The 13,386-nt window shown below is 51.6% G+C and overlaps 1 protein-coding gene across 3 annotated transcripts in view; it reads left to right on the top strand.

The window, feature by feature from the left end:
- Positions 1 to 12,290, top strand: part of RPH3A (rabphilin 3A) — a 266,407-nt gene extending 254,117 nt beyond the window's left edge. For all 3 annotated transcript variants that reach the window (XM_046026041.1, XM_046026042.1, XM_046026043.1), the window contains 5 exons: positions 1,485 to 1,541; positions 2,235 to 2,389; positions 6,474 to 6,555; positions 9,629 to 9,725; positions 10,524 to 12,290. In XM_046026041.1, the coding sequence (XP_045881997.1) occupies positions 1,485 to 1,541; positions 2,235 to 2,389; positions 6,474 to 6,555; positions 9,629 to 9,725; positions 10,524 to 10,654 (522 nt within the window). In that variant the 3' untranslated portion in view covers positions 10,655 to 12,290. The remainder of the gene's footprint in view (positions 1 to 1,484; positions 1,542 to 2,234; positions 2,390 to 6,473; positions 6,556 to 9,628; positions 9,726 to 10,523) is intronic.
- Positions 12,291 to 13,386: the final 1,096 nt, after the last annotated feature.

Below are 13,386 nucleotides of genomic sequence, written 5' to 3'. Positions count from 1 at the left end.
TTTTTTCAGCCCTTTGGTAGAGGGCGCGGTCCGGTGGGCCGTGTGAGCCCCGGCCCCAGAGACCTCCTCACTTCCCCTCCTTCCCTGTGGCTGCTGCTGCCGGAGCCCAAAGCGCGGGCCACGGAGTTAGCGAGCGAGCGATGGCGGCCCAGCAGCAGCGGCAAACCCAGTTCCCAACTCGAGGTTTTTAAACCAGAGCTTTACAGACTCAGATCCATGGGGGTCTCCCTGGAGATCCTGACTTAGTGAGGTACAGTGGGACCCAGCCATCTATTTTCAGAGATAATCGAATCGGCCTCTTTTACCTATGGGCCACCTTGGGCCCAGAGACAGGAGCGGGCAGCCAAGGTCATACTGCAAGTCAGTGGCTGTGCTCTCAGGCACCGGCCAGAGCCCAGCCCTCCTGCAGTCACCAGGGTGCCTGCTCCCCTGGGCAGTGGGCCAGCTCCCCATGGGGACGCCATCGCAGGCAGGAGGGGAAATCCTGCAGCATCCTCCCACCAGATGGCCGGCCGGAGGATGGAGTATCTATGTGCCACACCGTCTTTGAATAGCACCGGCGAAAAAAACAAGACACGACAAGGAAAATCACAAGGAGCAATTTGCACCAAGTGCCAGGCTCCAAATAAATCATTACGGGCAATTCTAAGAGTGAGGCGTTTCCTCTGGGTCTTTTCCTGTGACACCTGCTTCTTCCGGCCCCTTCTTCCATCCCTCACCCAGTGAGTCCAGTTGGTCAGGACTGTGGCCAGGCCCCCATCTGGGTTTTCAGCTCCGGAGTTTGCCTTTCTTGCCATGAGGGATGCAGCCAGCCCCAGAGGCACGAAGGTGGCAGGACAGGCAGAGGCCCTGAGTAGCCACAGGACCCTCCTGATCACCTTTTGTTCTTTGCCCTTAACCATCCCGCTACCAGTTACCCTCATGTGCCCCACCAAGGGCAGGGGCTTCGTCAGTGCCTCCCCTTTCCTCTGGATCCCAGTTTTCCTTATCCCTAAAGTGGCGAGGTTGGACTCAGCCGGGGGTTTTCACATAGTGTTCCCCAGAGCACTAGAATCCCACAAAAGGACCTTAGGAGCCACAGGGGAAGAAGTACCCAGTGGCTCAGACCCCAAGACCCCTGTGCCACTTCTACCAGAGCAGATGAAAGCTTACCTGTTTGGGGGGGGGGTGGTTCCTGCCACTTAGTGGCTGTGTGATCTTAGGCAAGTGGCTTAACCATTCTGATCCTCAGTGTCTTCATCTGTAAGATGAGTTAGTAATATACCCTATATCATAGGCTGGTGTACATTCACGTGGTGTGTCAAATGGTTAATGTTATGTAAGTTTTATCTAAAAGGAGAAGAGCTGGAGGGTCACAGCTTGGAGGGCCCACCCTCACGGGTCTGGATGCTGATGGAAGGGTGAGGGTTTTCTGGTCCTTCTTGGGCAGGGAGATGAGCCTCACAGACTCATGTTATCTTTCCTTTCTGTTTCCTTCCTCTAAGATGAAGCGTGCTGGAACCACTGGGTCAGCCCGAGGCATGGCCCTTTATGAGGAGGAGGTGAGCACTGAGTGGGTATCGAAGCCACAGTCGGGGTCCACCATCTCTTTCCTCTCTTGCCTAGCGCCTTCCTTCTTTCTCCTAAAGCCACTTGCCTATCAGTTAACCACAAGAGGGGTACCCTTGTGCCCGAGGCATTAGAACACGAGACCCAGGGGATGCTCCTCCCACCTGGAGCCCCCACCTTGGGCGGGGGCCCACCCCACCCTCTCACCCCCAGGACACACCCTCGAGTCCCCCTGCTTGTTGGCTAAGCTCTGCTGGAGAGCGAAGTCACTCTCCCTCTGTCCGTGGGGACGTGGAGGCCGGGGTTGGACTACACCTCTGCAGTCTTTGCCCAGGTCCCTCATGCGACCCCAGGGACTCTAACTGTGAGAAGACTGGTTGACTGTGACAAATCTGAGCTCAGTCAGACTGGAAGCAGGGTCCAGCCCCACCTATGGTCACTCAGGGCTCTGCCCATGTCTAACAGTAAAGTTCCCACCCTCATGTGCCTTGGACTTTCACCCACGTTGGTATCCCTGCTTGCTGGACCCAGGAGACCAGGGGGCATCTGCTGTCCATGGTGCTGAGCACACTGGGGAGGGCCAGCTCTTCCTCCTCTCCACAGACTCCTCCCTAACACTAGCCATCCATCCAGTCGCCTGGCCCCCTCTCCTTCCTAGACTGATACACCCTATTCTCCTACTGCAGCAGGTGGAACGTATTGGTGACATAGAGGAACGTGGCAAGATCCTGGTGTCCCTCATGTACAGCACACAGCAGGGAGGCCTCATCGTGGGCATCATACGCTGCGTGCACCTGGCCGCCATGGACGCCAATGGCTACTCAGATCCATTCGTCAAACTGTGAGTCACTGGGACTCTGAGTGGACCCCAGAGGGGGTCCTAGATCCTTGCAAAGGGAGAACTAGAGAGCTTCCCCAAGATGATTGAACACTGGGGCCCAGAGAAGGAAATGAGCCTGTCCAAGGTCATACCGCGAGACGGTGCCCAGAACTGGCTAGAGTGTGAGTCTGACATCTGATATGATCAGATTGGTGTGTCATTTGCCCATATGAGGAGTTTTGTGGCTCTGTCCCCTCCAGTGGGACAAAGGCCAGCGGCAGGGTTGCAGTGACCCCATTTGGAGCCCCCTCGAATCAGCAACATGTCCCTCCAGCAGTCCAGAGCCCCACCGCCAAAGAAGCAATCTGGCTTTTTCCAGTGCAAATCTGGAAATGTTTAAAGAAAAGACCTTACTTTGAGTTATTCCCAGGAACTCCACCATGGGGAGTCAGAGAGTCGTGTTATCTGTGTTAGTCCAGAGCCTCTGGAATGATGCCAACATGGGGTTCGGCAGACCAGGGCTTCACTAGCCGCAATGCCTGAAGCAGGGAGACGGGAGAGCTGCTAGACCGCCATGCGAGTCTGACTCACGTGAGCAGAGGGGAGAGACGGGCCAGGGGAAGCATCATGGATGCAAGTTCAGCAAGGCCATCAGAGTCCTCAAGGCCCAAAGCAGCCACCAGACAAGTCCCGTGTCTCCTAGGAACAAGACTCCCATAATATTCCTGCCAACTTCAGCCATCAGCCCAGAGCGGGGCCACGACACAAACATGGCTAGGTTTCCAGGGGCAGCAGCTGAGACCTCGGTCAGCAGTGCTGGAGCTGGAGGTCCGCCCAGCACATCCTCACGGCCACCACTGAATCAGACATGGTTCCACTCCCATCTCTGCCAGCTCCCAGCTGTATAACTGTAAGCAAGTTATCCTAACCTCGAGTTCTTCCTGGACACAGTGGAGAGAGTAGTGCCACTTATGTCCAGGAATGGGCACAAGGCAAAAGGTTCAAACAAGATCTCACGTGGAAAGCAATGCTAAATGTGTCTGGTATAGTAATATTTGCCCTACTCTCAGTAGACTTCTGCATTGTCTTGTGGCAGCCAAAGGTGTGTTTCTATGGATATGATTGAAAGCTTGGGCTCTGGATCCAGACTGCCTGGGTTTGAATCTTAGAGCCCATAGTCTGCAATATTCTCTCGCTGTGTGACCTTCAGCTAGTGCCTTTACATCTCTGGGCCTCAACGTCCTCATCGGTAAAATGGGAAGAGTAGGTTCTGCCCTCCAAGAAGCAGCCTCCAGGGCTAAATGAGATGTACAGGAGATTTATTGGGGGAAAATGTCTGTGAAGAAAAATTGAGAGGGAGCCAGCGGAGGACCATAGGGATAGCAGGTGGAGTAGAGGAGGGGGCTGGGAGGATGGTTGGGCAGGAAGAATGTTAGACTGCAGTACAGTTCTGACGAAGTTTCGGCCCAGGTGATGGGGAATGCTTGAGCGCAATGTTGCTCGTTGCAGGAGCCCTGCGTCTCCCAGCAGTGGGACTGCCTGCTGGCCCTGCTGGCCCTGCTGGCCCAGGTGCTGGCTGGGAGCCCAGGGCAAGCACAGCCACGGCGAGAACACTGGGGTGAATTCAGAGCCCAGCAACTTGTCAGTCTCTTTTGCCCCCCACGGCTGGAGGTCTGAGAGGAGCGTAGTCATGGGGTCTGGTACACAGTAGGTGCTCATTAAACATCTGCCATTCCAGTTCTAAATCACTACCCCTCCTGTGCCTCCTCGTGGCAGAGAGCGTTTGTTGATGTTCCCTCCAGCCTGGGAGACGTTCCCTCCCCCGGCCTCCCTCTCATAATAGAAGGCAGTGCTCCCTTTAAGGTCATGGCTAAAAAATTAGGCCAGGGTGGACTCTGCTTTGGATTTTCTTCAAATGAGGGTTTAGTAAACAGAAGAACCCATGAGTCGGGATGAATTTGATTTCTAGGAATAACTGGGTTTTGTTTTCTCATATGGGCCAATAAAGAAAATTAGCTCATGGGCCGCTGTTCTGCACTCTGTTACATCCCAGCCACTGGCAAGCTGTTTTTCTTAAGTAATTCTCCCTACCCACCCCCTTCTCCCATCTGCCCAATCGCTGTGGAGGAAGGAACATTGCTGTGCTCACCCAGAAAACGGCTGCCCCGGTGGCCATCGTGGGAAAGCTAACAGGAGGCCATTAATCAATCTAAGATTGAATTAAGATTTGTTTAAAAAAAGATTTTATTTATTTATTTGACAGAGAGAGAGATCACAAGTAGGCAGAGAGGCAGGCAGAGGGAGAGGAGGAAGCAGGTTCCCTGCTGAGCAGAGAGCCCGGTGCAGGGCTTGATCCCAGGATCCTGGGATCATGACCTGAGCCAAAGGCAGAGGCTTAACCCGCTGAGCCGCCCAGGTATCCCTGAATTAAGATTTTTAAAATCAGAATTGTCCTTTATCTTTGCTCAGCACTTCATACTGTTCAGTCCCCGCTTTGTGTCCCCTCTTTAAAATTGTCCTCAAGGGGCACCTGGGTGGCTTGGTCCCTTAAGCATCTCTGCCTTTGGCTCAGGTCATGATCCCAGGATCCTGGGATAGAGCCCCACAGAGGGAATGGGGGTGGGGGGGCCTGCTCAGCAGGGAGCCTGTTTCTCCCTCTCCCTCTACTGCTCCCCCTACCTGTGTGCACGCACGCTCTCTCTCTCTCTCTCTCAAATAAGTAAAAATTAAAAATAAAACAAAATAATAAAATTGTCCTCAAGGACAGTAGGAGGTACAGGCTTCCAGTCGTAGAGTGAATGAGTCATAGGGGTGAAGGCACAGCAGAGGGAATATCATCAGTGGCCTTCCAGTAGTGTTGCGTGGTGACAGATGGTGACCACCCTTGTGGTGAGCACAGCAGAAATGTAGGCTTGTCAAGTCGCTGTGTGTACGCCTGAAACTAATGTAACACTGTCCACTATGCTTCAATAAACATAAATAAGTAAATAAATTATCCTCAAAAGCAGTTCTGTAAGTGAAGGAAAAAAATGTTTGCCTTCTTTACAGATTGGGAAACTGAGGCATGCTGAAGCTACACTTGGGTTCAAAGTTGCACACTAGTGACAGCTTTTTTTTAAAAGATATTTTATTTATTTGACAGAGATCACAAGTAGGCAGAGAGGCAGGCAGAGAGAGAGGAGGAAGCAGGCTCCCTGCTGAGCAGAGAGCCCGGTGCGGGGCTCGATCCCAGGACCCTGGGATCACGACCTGAGCCGAAGGCAGAGGCTTAACTCACTGAGCCACCCAGGTGCCCCATAGTGACAGCTTTAATGAGAGTCCAAGTGTCCCAACAATTAGGTGCTTTTGGCCCATCTTATTTATTTGCCCAGAAAATACTGGTTGAGCACCTACTATGTGCCAGGCATTGTGCTTACACTGGGGAAGAGCTGTCTAGGCAGAGGAAATGGTATGTGCAAAGGTCCTAGGATGGAAAGGAGAGTGAATGGGGAGTGAGGTGAAGAGCATAGCATAAGAGCAGGCTGGGCTAGAGCAAGGACCTAATCATATAGAGCTTTAAAAGCCCCATCAAGGAATTTGAACTTTCCCCTAAGGTCCAAGGGGAGCCACTGAATAGTGTTGAAGAGGACTGATTGTAATCAGATTTGCATCTTCTCCTGTCTGTGTGTACAGTCACCGCTTCCCCAGGACTTGGGGGCATCCTAAAGGGTAATTGTGCCACTCTAGGCACCACCATAGAGGCTTTCGATCTGACCCCTTGGGACTGAGTACTAGCTAAGAGCACACAGACTCCAGAGGCAAGCGCTGGGTTGGTTCTGAGCTGTGTGACCTGAGGCACATGTCTCAACTTGTCTGGATGCTCAATTTCCTTGCACGTGAAATGGGGGGTTGTAGATCTACCCACGAGGGTTTGTTGGGAATGAACCATCCCGCAGGTTCTTAGTGCAGCGCCTGGCAGCTCTGCCCTAACGCGCATCGCTGTTAATGTTGATTCACGTCCTGATTTGTGCAGTGATTCTCCAGGCACGGGAGGGAGCCTTTGGGGTCAAGAGGCTGATCTTATTCATTAAACTTCCCTCGCAATAGCATCTCTGTCTCCTCTCAGCTGGCTGAAACCGGACATGGGAAAGAAAGCCAAACACAAGACTCAAATAAAGAAGAAGACCTTGAACCCTGAGTTTAATGAGGTAAGGCTGCCCCACTTTTGTCATGCTCTGGGATATTTCCCGTGTGTGAGGCAGGAATAAGCTCCCTACTGGAATGTTATAATTCACATCAAAACAGTTTTCTGTCGAGGCGCCTGGGTGGTATAGTCGGTTGAGCGTCCGACACTTGGTTTCAGCTCAGGTCACGATCTCATGGTTGTGGGATCGAGCCCCGCGTCGGCTCCCTGCTCAGTGCGGAGTCTGCTTCAGATTCTTTCTCCCTCTCTGTTGCCCCGCTGCCCCTCCCCATTCATGCTCTCTCTCTCTCTCTTTCAAATGAATAAATAAAATGTTTTTTAAAAAAGCTTTCTCTTATAGGTCCACTTGAATTATTTAAAGGATAGATAATGAGTTCCTTGTCACCCGAGGGAATCAAGCCTAAGACAAAAGCCTATAGATTAGGCATGTCATAGAAGAAGCTGCATTTGGAGACATATTGAATGAAATCATGTCCAAGATCTAGTAGTCTGTGGTCCTGAAATTTGGGGAAATAAATAGGGATAGTGATGACTTTTACCAGTCACCCAGTTGGCACTGCCTCCTCTCTCTCCCTCACTCCCCATGTCCATCCTGGGTATCAAGCCCTGCTAAGGCCACTCTCTACATACTGTGCCCCTTCCTGTTGTCTCACTGTCACTTGGCTGGCATTTCACATCTGGACTATTGCAGTAGACTCCTGACTCACTTTCCTTGTGTTTGGCCCATCCTCATATAAGCATGAGCTTTCTGAAGAATGAATCTGAATTTTTCATCCCCATTACTTAACCCAGCAGTGGCTCCTTAACTTCTTAGTGTGACAGTCAAGCCCTTTCAAACTCATGTCCCCATTTCACCCTCCCCTCCTCAAGTCACCCTAACTTCGCGCAGGTCCTTGGTACATCTCTTAGCCTTTGCGCCTGCTGCTCCCTTTTCCTGGACTTCCGTCTCTCTCTCTCTCCCTCTCTGGAAGACTCCTAGTCATCCCTTAAGAGTCAGTGTGTGAAAACCCCTGCAGGGTTCACGTGTTCCTGCATGTCATGCTGTCCCCCTGGATTTCTGTTATTTGTTGACAAGCGGTCAGATCCTAGGGGTCCAGAAATATCTGTTGAATGTAACGATCTGACATCAGATCAGTCAGCTGGCATTGTTTTTTACCCAAATGTTGGAAAGTGGGCCAAGAAAACTACAATACAGTGTGCTTTGTGTTCATTTTGCTTTTGAAATGTATATGCCCATATGAGCGTGCATGGAGTATATTCTTTGTAAACAGAGCTCAGAGCATCACTGGCCAGTAGTTCAGTGCATCCTATCCCCAGGTCCCTCTTTCAGCGGACCCCTCATGTCCCAACTCTGACTCCTGAATTTTGAGTAAGGAGCTAATGACTGCTGTCCTGTCCTACCCGCTCCTGGAGTCTGAACAAGTCACTGAAGAAGAAATCCAAAGAGCCAGTAAGCCTCATTAGCAATAGAGAAGATAGGAAACAAGGCCAGACACAAGATCTCATCACAAACAGGCACAAAAATATTATAAAATGTTGGTACCCGGTGTTGGTGAGCCTGTGGGGAAATGTATGCATCATGGGTTAGACCAAACTGGTCCAACTTCCTAAAGGATGTTTGTCAAACTGTTGTCAAAAAGCCCAAAATCCTTAACATTTTATAATTTAAATACCATTTATTTGAGGAACAGGTAATATAATCACATATCTGAAAATTCCAAAAGTACCAAGGGATGTCCAGTCAACAGTCCTCCTCCTTTCCCAGCCTCTATCACCTACTTCTCTTCTTCTGAAAAGGAGCTATACTATCCACTTCCAGGATCTATAAACATACTAGACAAACAAGAAGAGGGCCGGCTTTCTTACTGGCCACAAATGGCATCGTGGTGTACATCACAGCTCTCTATCTTAGAACCTTACAAACTCAGAGATACCCGTCTCAGAATTTATCCTGAATAAGTTATCATGGATTTGCACAATGACTGAGTTGCAAGTGTGCCCTTCATCTCTGATCGTTAATGGTAGCAGAAAGTTGAAAACAACCACCTCAGTACTTCACTGTTGAGCATTAGGTTAGGGACAGTGACCTAAGCATTACAGGAAACCAGAAAGATATTTGCTAACGTGCTAAGCTGGTTTTTTACGACATGTTATAAAATGGGAAAATAAGGCTCTCATAATGCAGCATGTTCATATTACACTTTTCATAATATTCAAATATTTCATATAATATTCAAATTAATATTCATGTTGACTTTTGAAAACATACATTAATGTGGTCGCACATGGGAGATGTTGACAGTGGCTATTCTGGGGTAGTTAGATGACAGGCTTTGGTGGTTGGGTTTTATTTGATTTTATTTTAGCTTTCTCATTTGTTTTAACAATGAACATGAATGGTGGCGCCTGGGTGATTCAGTGGACTAAAGCCTCTGCCTTAGGCTCAGGTCATGATCCTGGGTCCTGGGATCGAGCCCCACATCGGGCTCTCTGCTCGGCAGGGAGCCTGCTTCCTCTTCTCTCTCTGTCTGCCTCTCTGCCTACTTGTGATCTCTCTCTGTCAAATAAATAAATTTTTAAAAATCTTAAAAAATAAAAAACAATGAACATGAATGCATTTTACAGTTAGGCAGAAAAGTGATGTAAAAAGTCTGCAAACCCAAGCCTCTGTCCTTCATGTCAGTCTCAGGGCCCTCGACTACTCTTGATCTGTAAATGATGGAGAGAGGAAAATCCACTTCAGAAGCGACCAGAACAGAAGGACTGAATTCACGGCCATTTGCCTTCAAGGAAACCTGACCAGGAGCAGTTCTCTTAGAAAAACCCCATCAGCCGTCCTGATTTTAGAGAGTCACTGAAACGTGAATCACGGGTTTTGAGAGACTTTGTTATACAGAGTGTTGAAAGGGGATTTTCAGTCCTGGGGTAAAGGCTCCAGCTGGAGGGTCCCCTTGCTCCCAGGTGCTGGGTTCAAGGGCCTCCCCTTGGTCCCTGAATCCCTAGGGCTCATCCCCTTAGCTTCTAATGCCGAAGGCTCAGGGCCCTCCCACTCACATGTCTTTCTCTGCTGCATGTAGGAGTTTTTCTATGACATCAAACATAGTGACCTGGCAAAGAAGTCCTTGGACATCTCGGTCTGGGACTATGACATCGGCAAGTCCAACGATTACATCGGTGAGTGCTCCCGACTCCCAGAGAAAATCTCCTCCTCCCCAGAGAGAAGAGCCTTGAGGATCCAGGCTTCTCTCAGAGGGTGCAGGGCTCTCCCTGTCTTTTGGTGGCCGTTTCAGCCAAACGCCACCTCGGGACCCGGGGTACCGATCTGGGTCCAGTTTGGGGATGCTTTTATAGGAAAGGGCTTATGAAGCTGGGCGACTGGGTTGTGACTGGTTATTTGCTGAACAGGTAACCAAATCACAGAGGAGATTGTGGTCTGTGGCCCCCAAAAATAGGGTACAAAGGAAGTCCCCTTAATTCATGAGGCCTGGAGGAAGGTTCTAGTTTTCCCAGCCCCCCTTCCAATGATGAGGAAGATCATTCATGAAAGGTGAAGCAGGGAGGGCACTCCAGGCAAGGGTCACAGCATAAGCCAAGGAGTGGAGGCAGGACTGGACAGGGTGGGCAAGCTGACCCTTTAGAAATAGACGAGGGGTACCCAGAAGTAGTGGGAGACAAGTTTCGGTGAGTGGGGTGGTGACTTATAGAAGGTCTTAAAAAAAATGGGACAGTGAAACTAACACATGGTGCTCCCATAGGGAGCCATGGTGGGCTCCTGAGTAGCTGGTGTGCGGGCAGAGAAGGCCAGTAATAATGTCATCACAGCAGCCCTCCGCAGAGAAAGACCGCAGGTGGCTGGAGGGGTAACTGCTTGCCGGCAGCTTTCCCCCAGCTAGACATTAGGATCCAGAACAAGAGTCCCATGCGCCCCTCCACTCTGACCGCCTGCCTCTGTCCCCCCATCTTGCCCTCCAGGAGGCTGCCAGCTGGGGATCTCGGCCAAGGGAGAACGCTTGAAACACTGGTATGAGTGTCTGAAAAACAAGGACAAGAAGATTGAGCGCTGGCACCAGCTACAGAATGAGAACCACGTGTCGAGCGATTAGGATGGGCCCCCAGGTCCCCAGCTCCATGCCCCACCCGTGCCAGGTCACCCGCCAGCCTGACCCTGCCGCCCTTCACACTCTGGCCTCTCTTCTCTCTGCCTCCCCCACCCGTCTCCCTCCCCAAGCCTGCCCTTGAGGTGCCCCCTGACCTTGGGCACTGCTGCCAAAGACCTTTCTTCTCCGTCTGCGATGCTGTGGTGCGGGGTCTGACTGCAGCCCCTCTCTTGTCCCTCCGGGGTGGAGCAGGAGGGAGAGGAAGGCAGAGATTTGTACAAGGAGGCTGGAATTGAACAACCTTTCTGTCTGGGGAAACGGCAAAGGTTCTTCATCATTTAGGACTGTTTTTAGAACCTCCTGGCCTTGAACACACACACACACACACACACACACTCTGCATTTCCTGGGTGGTGTCTGTGTATACACCCTCAGCTGATTAGCAGACTGGAACCAGGTTGCGAGGGCCAGCACTGGGGCAGAGATAGAACCTCCAGGCCCCTGCTGCCCCTCCACACCACACGCCCCGATTGCCAGGAAGACAGACCACCGTGCTTAAACTCCCCGGTGACTAGGAACAGACTCTCCTGGCCCCAGAAGCATCCAGAAATGAACACACAAAGGGGCTTAGTAGCCCCCTCTTTCAGGATGCCCCCTCTGTTAGCTTCCTAGCAGAACCCAACACCCTTTCTCTAGTGTCCCCCCACCCACCGTCCCCCTCCCCGTCCTGTCCTCCTCCCTCCCTTACCCTACATCCCATCAAACTCTCTTTCTCTGCTCCTAGCCCCCCTCTCTCCCTGTCCATCTCTCTCCCCGTCTCCTTTCCCTCTTTCTAGGAGGGTTCAATAGCAACAGCAAAAAATACCTTAAGCCAGCCTCACCCCCTCCCCAGCTTGGCCAGCAAACTCAAACTGCCCCCCCCCTTAGAGTTCCAGTTAGGCCCGCCGTGCTTCTCGACCCCTGCCCATGTCTCCTGGTGGCGGACCCAGGGGTCCCCCCTGCCCCACGCTGGGCCTGCTGCTGGTGCTGTCCCAGGTGCCTGGCGGCCTCCCGCCAGCTGTGTAGATGCCCCTTAGTGGGCTTTCTCGGCCCCTGGGCTCCCCAAGTAGGTGCAAAAGGCAGAAACCAGAGCTCTGGGTCTGGGCGGGGCGGGGAGGCCCCCCCGGGCGCCCTCCAAAGCCCCCAGCCTTCCCCCTCCCTCTGCTCTTAGTTAAGTGAACACACTGCTCTGTCCGTCCCTGGCGCACTCTGCTTCTCTGACTCCCCAGAGCCCTGTCTCTCACGCAGAATCGCCTTGAATGTCTCTGTCCGTGATGCTGTCTCAGTCTGTCTGTCTCCTGCACCCTTTCACCAAGTTTGTCGGGAGCATAAGATGCCATCGTGAATGTACAGCTTCAGAGAGTGACAGATCCTGATGCCAACGGCCATAGTTCCATCATGAATCATGTGGGCTCTCTTCCCCCCAAGTTAAAAAAAATAATAGTAAAAAGGAAGAAAAGGTGATGAGAACGAATGTTACAAATGTGAGGCTGTAGTCAAGGCATCTGTCCCTGCCCCGCGAGAAAGGCTTGTTTTTTCCCGGTTTCCTTTGTCTTCCCCGTGAAAATCACATCCCTCTGTCTGACAGCCCGTTGTGTATAGACGTCATCAGATGGACACGCAAACTCTCACTTTCTCCAAACGCACCTTTTAACCTTTCTCAATCAATGCCCCTGCCCTCAGCTCCCCGCGCAACTCATCGGAAGACTCTGATTTCTTGCCTTGAATAACAATCTTCCAAACACCAAGCTCTTAGCCTTCCCCAAGATGGCCAATGGCTTCCAGGCGGCCATCTTGCCCCCCCCCCGCCCTGTCCCTCTGTCAGTCCCCGTGGCGCCCACTCTTGGCCCACCTCCTTCCCACGGTTCACCCCGAGGAGAAAGCATGCTAGCTGCACTGCTCAAGCCTGACGCTGGTGTTGGCGCTGGAATCAGCATGCAGCAAGCTCACGGTGTCCCCGGACCGGGCGCCTGCTGTCCATAACAAGTGTAACCCCTCCCTGCCTAGAATACACACAGGCCCTCCAGTGCATGCCGAACCACCCACTGCCTTTCTTTGTGATGATGTAGCCAAAAATAAAGTAGGAATATCCAGGAAAAGCTGGTGGCCTGGGTTTTTCCTTTCTGGTTTCTGGAAGTGCTTCCTCCCCATCAGGATGCATGATGCTATTTGGAGAGTCAGCATTTAATGAGCATCTGCTATGTCCCAGCCCTTGGGGTTTCGGCCATGGACAAGGCAGATATGGTCTCTGTCCTTGTTGGCTGACTCCACACCCAGTTAGAAGAATGCTTTTTGCTGATGCCCACCCAACAGGGGGCCAGCATCTCTTCTCCCTTCTTTCTCAACCTTGGGGAAAATCCTGGGTGTCGTGAAATGAGACAATGTCAAGATGCAAAGAGAGAAAAGAGGTGAACGAAGGCCAAGTTCTGTCGACTCGCTTACCTGACAGAGGAATGACCCAAAGCCCAGGGCAGGGAACAACATGGCCAATGGTTCACGGCAGCAATGTCAGGAAAGGAGCTGTTTCACTGGACTCCTGATGCAGTGTCCTTAACATGCTGATTAATAACATCACAGATCATCAATGTCTCCTTTATGTTCTAGCACCTTCCATCCTGCAAGGAGCCTTCACAGATGGCCCTCACCAGTCCTGAATGTGGGCTAAGGAGCTAACCAACTTCCCAGGGGGGTTCTTAATC

Source organism: Meles meles, chromosome 12, assembly GCF_922984935.1.
Source record: "Meles meles chromosome 12, mMelMel3.1 paternal haplotype, whole genome shotgun sequence".
NCBI classification, from domain to species: Eukaryota; Metazoa; Chordata; class Mammalia; order Carnivora; family Mustelidae; genus Meles; species Meles meles.
The sequence above is the reverse complement of the archived record's forward strand: the minus strand, read 5'-3'. Positions and strand labels throughout refer to the sequence as shown.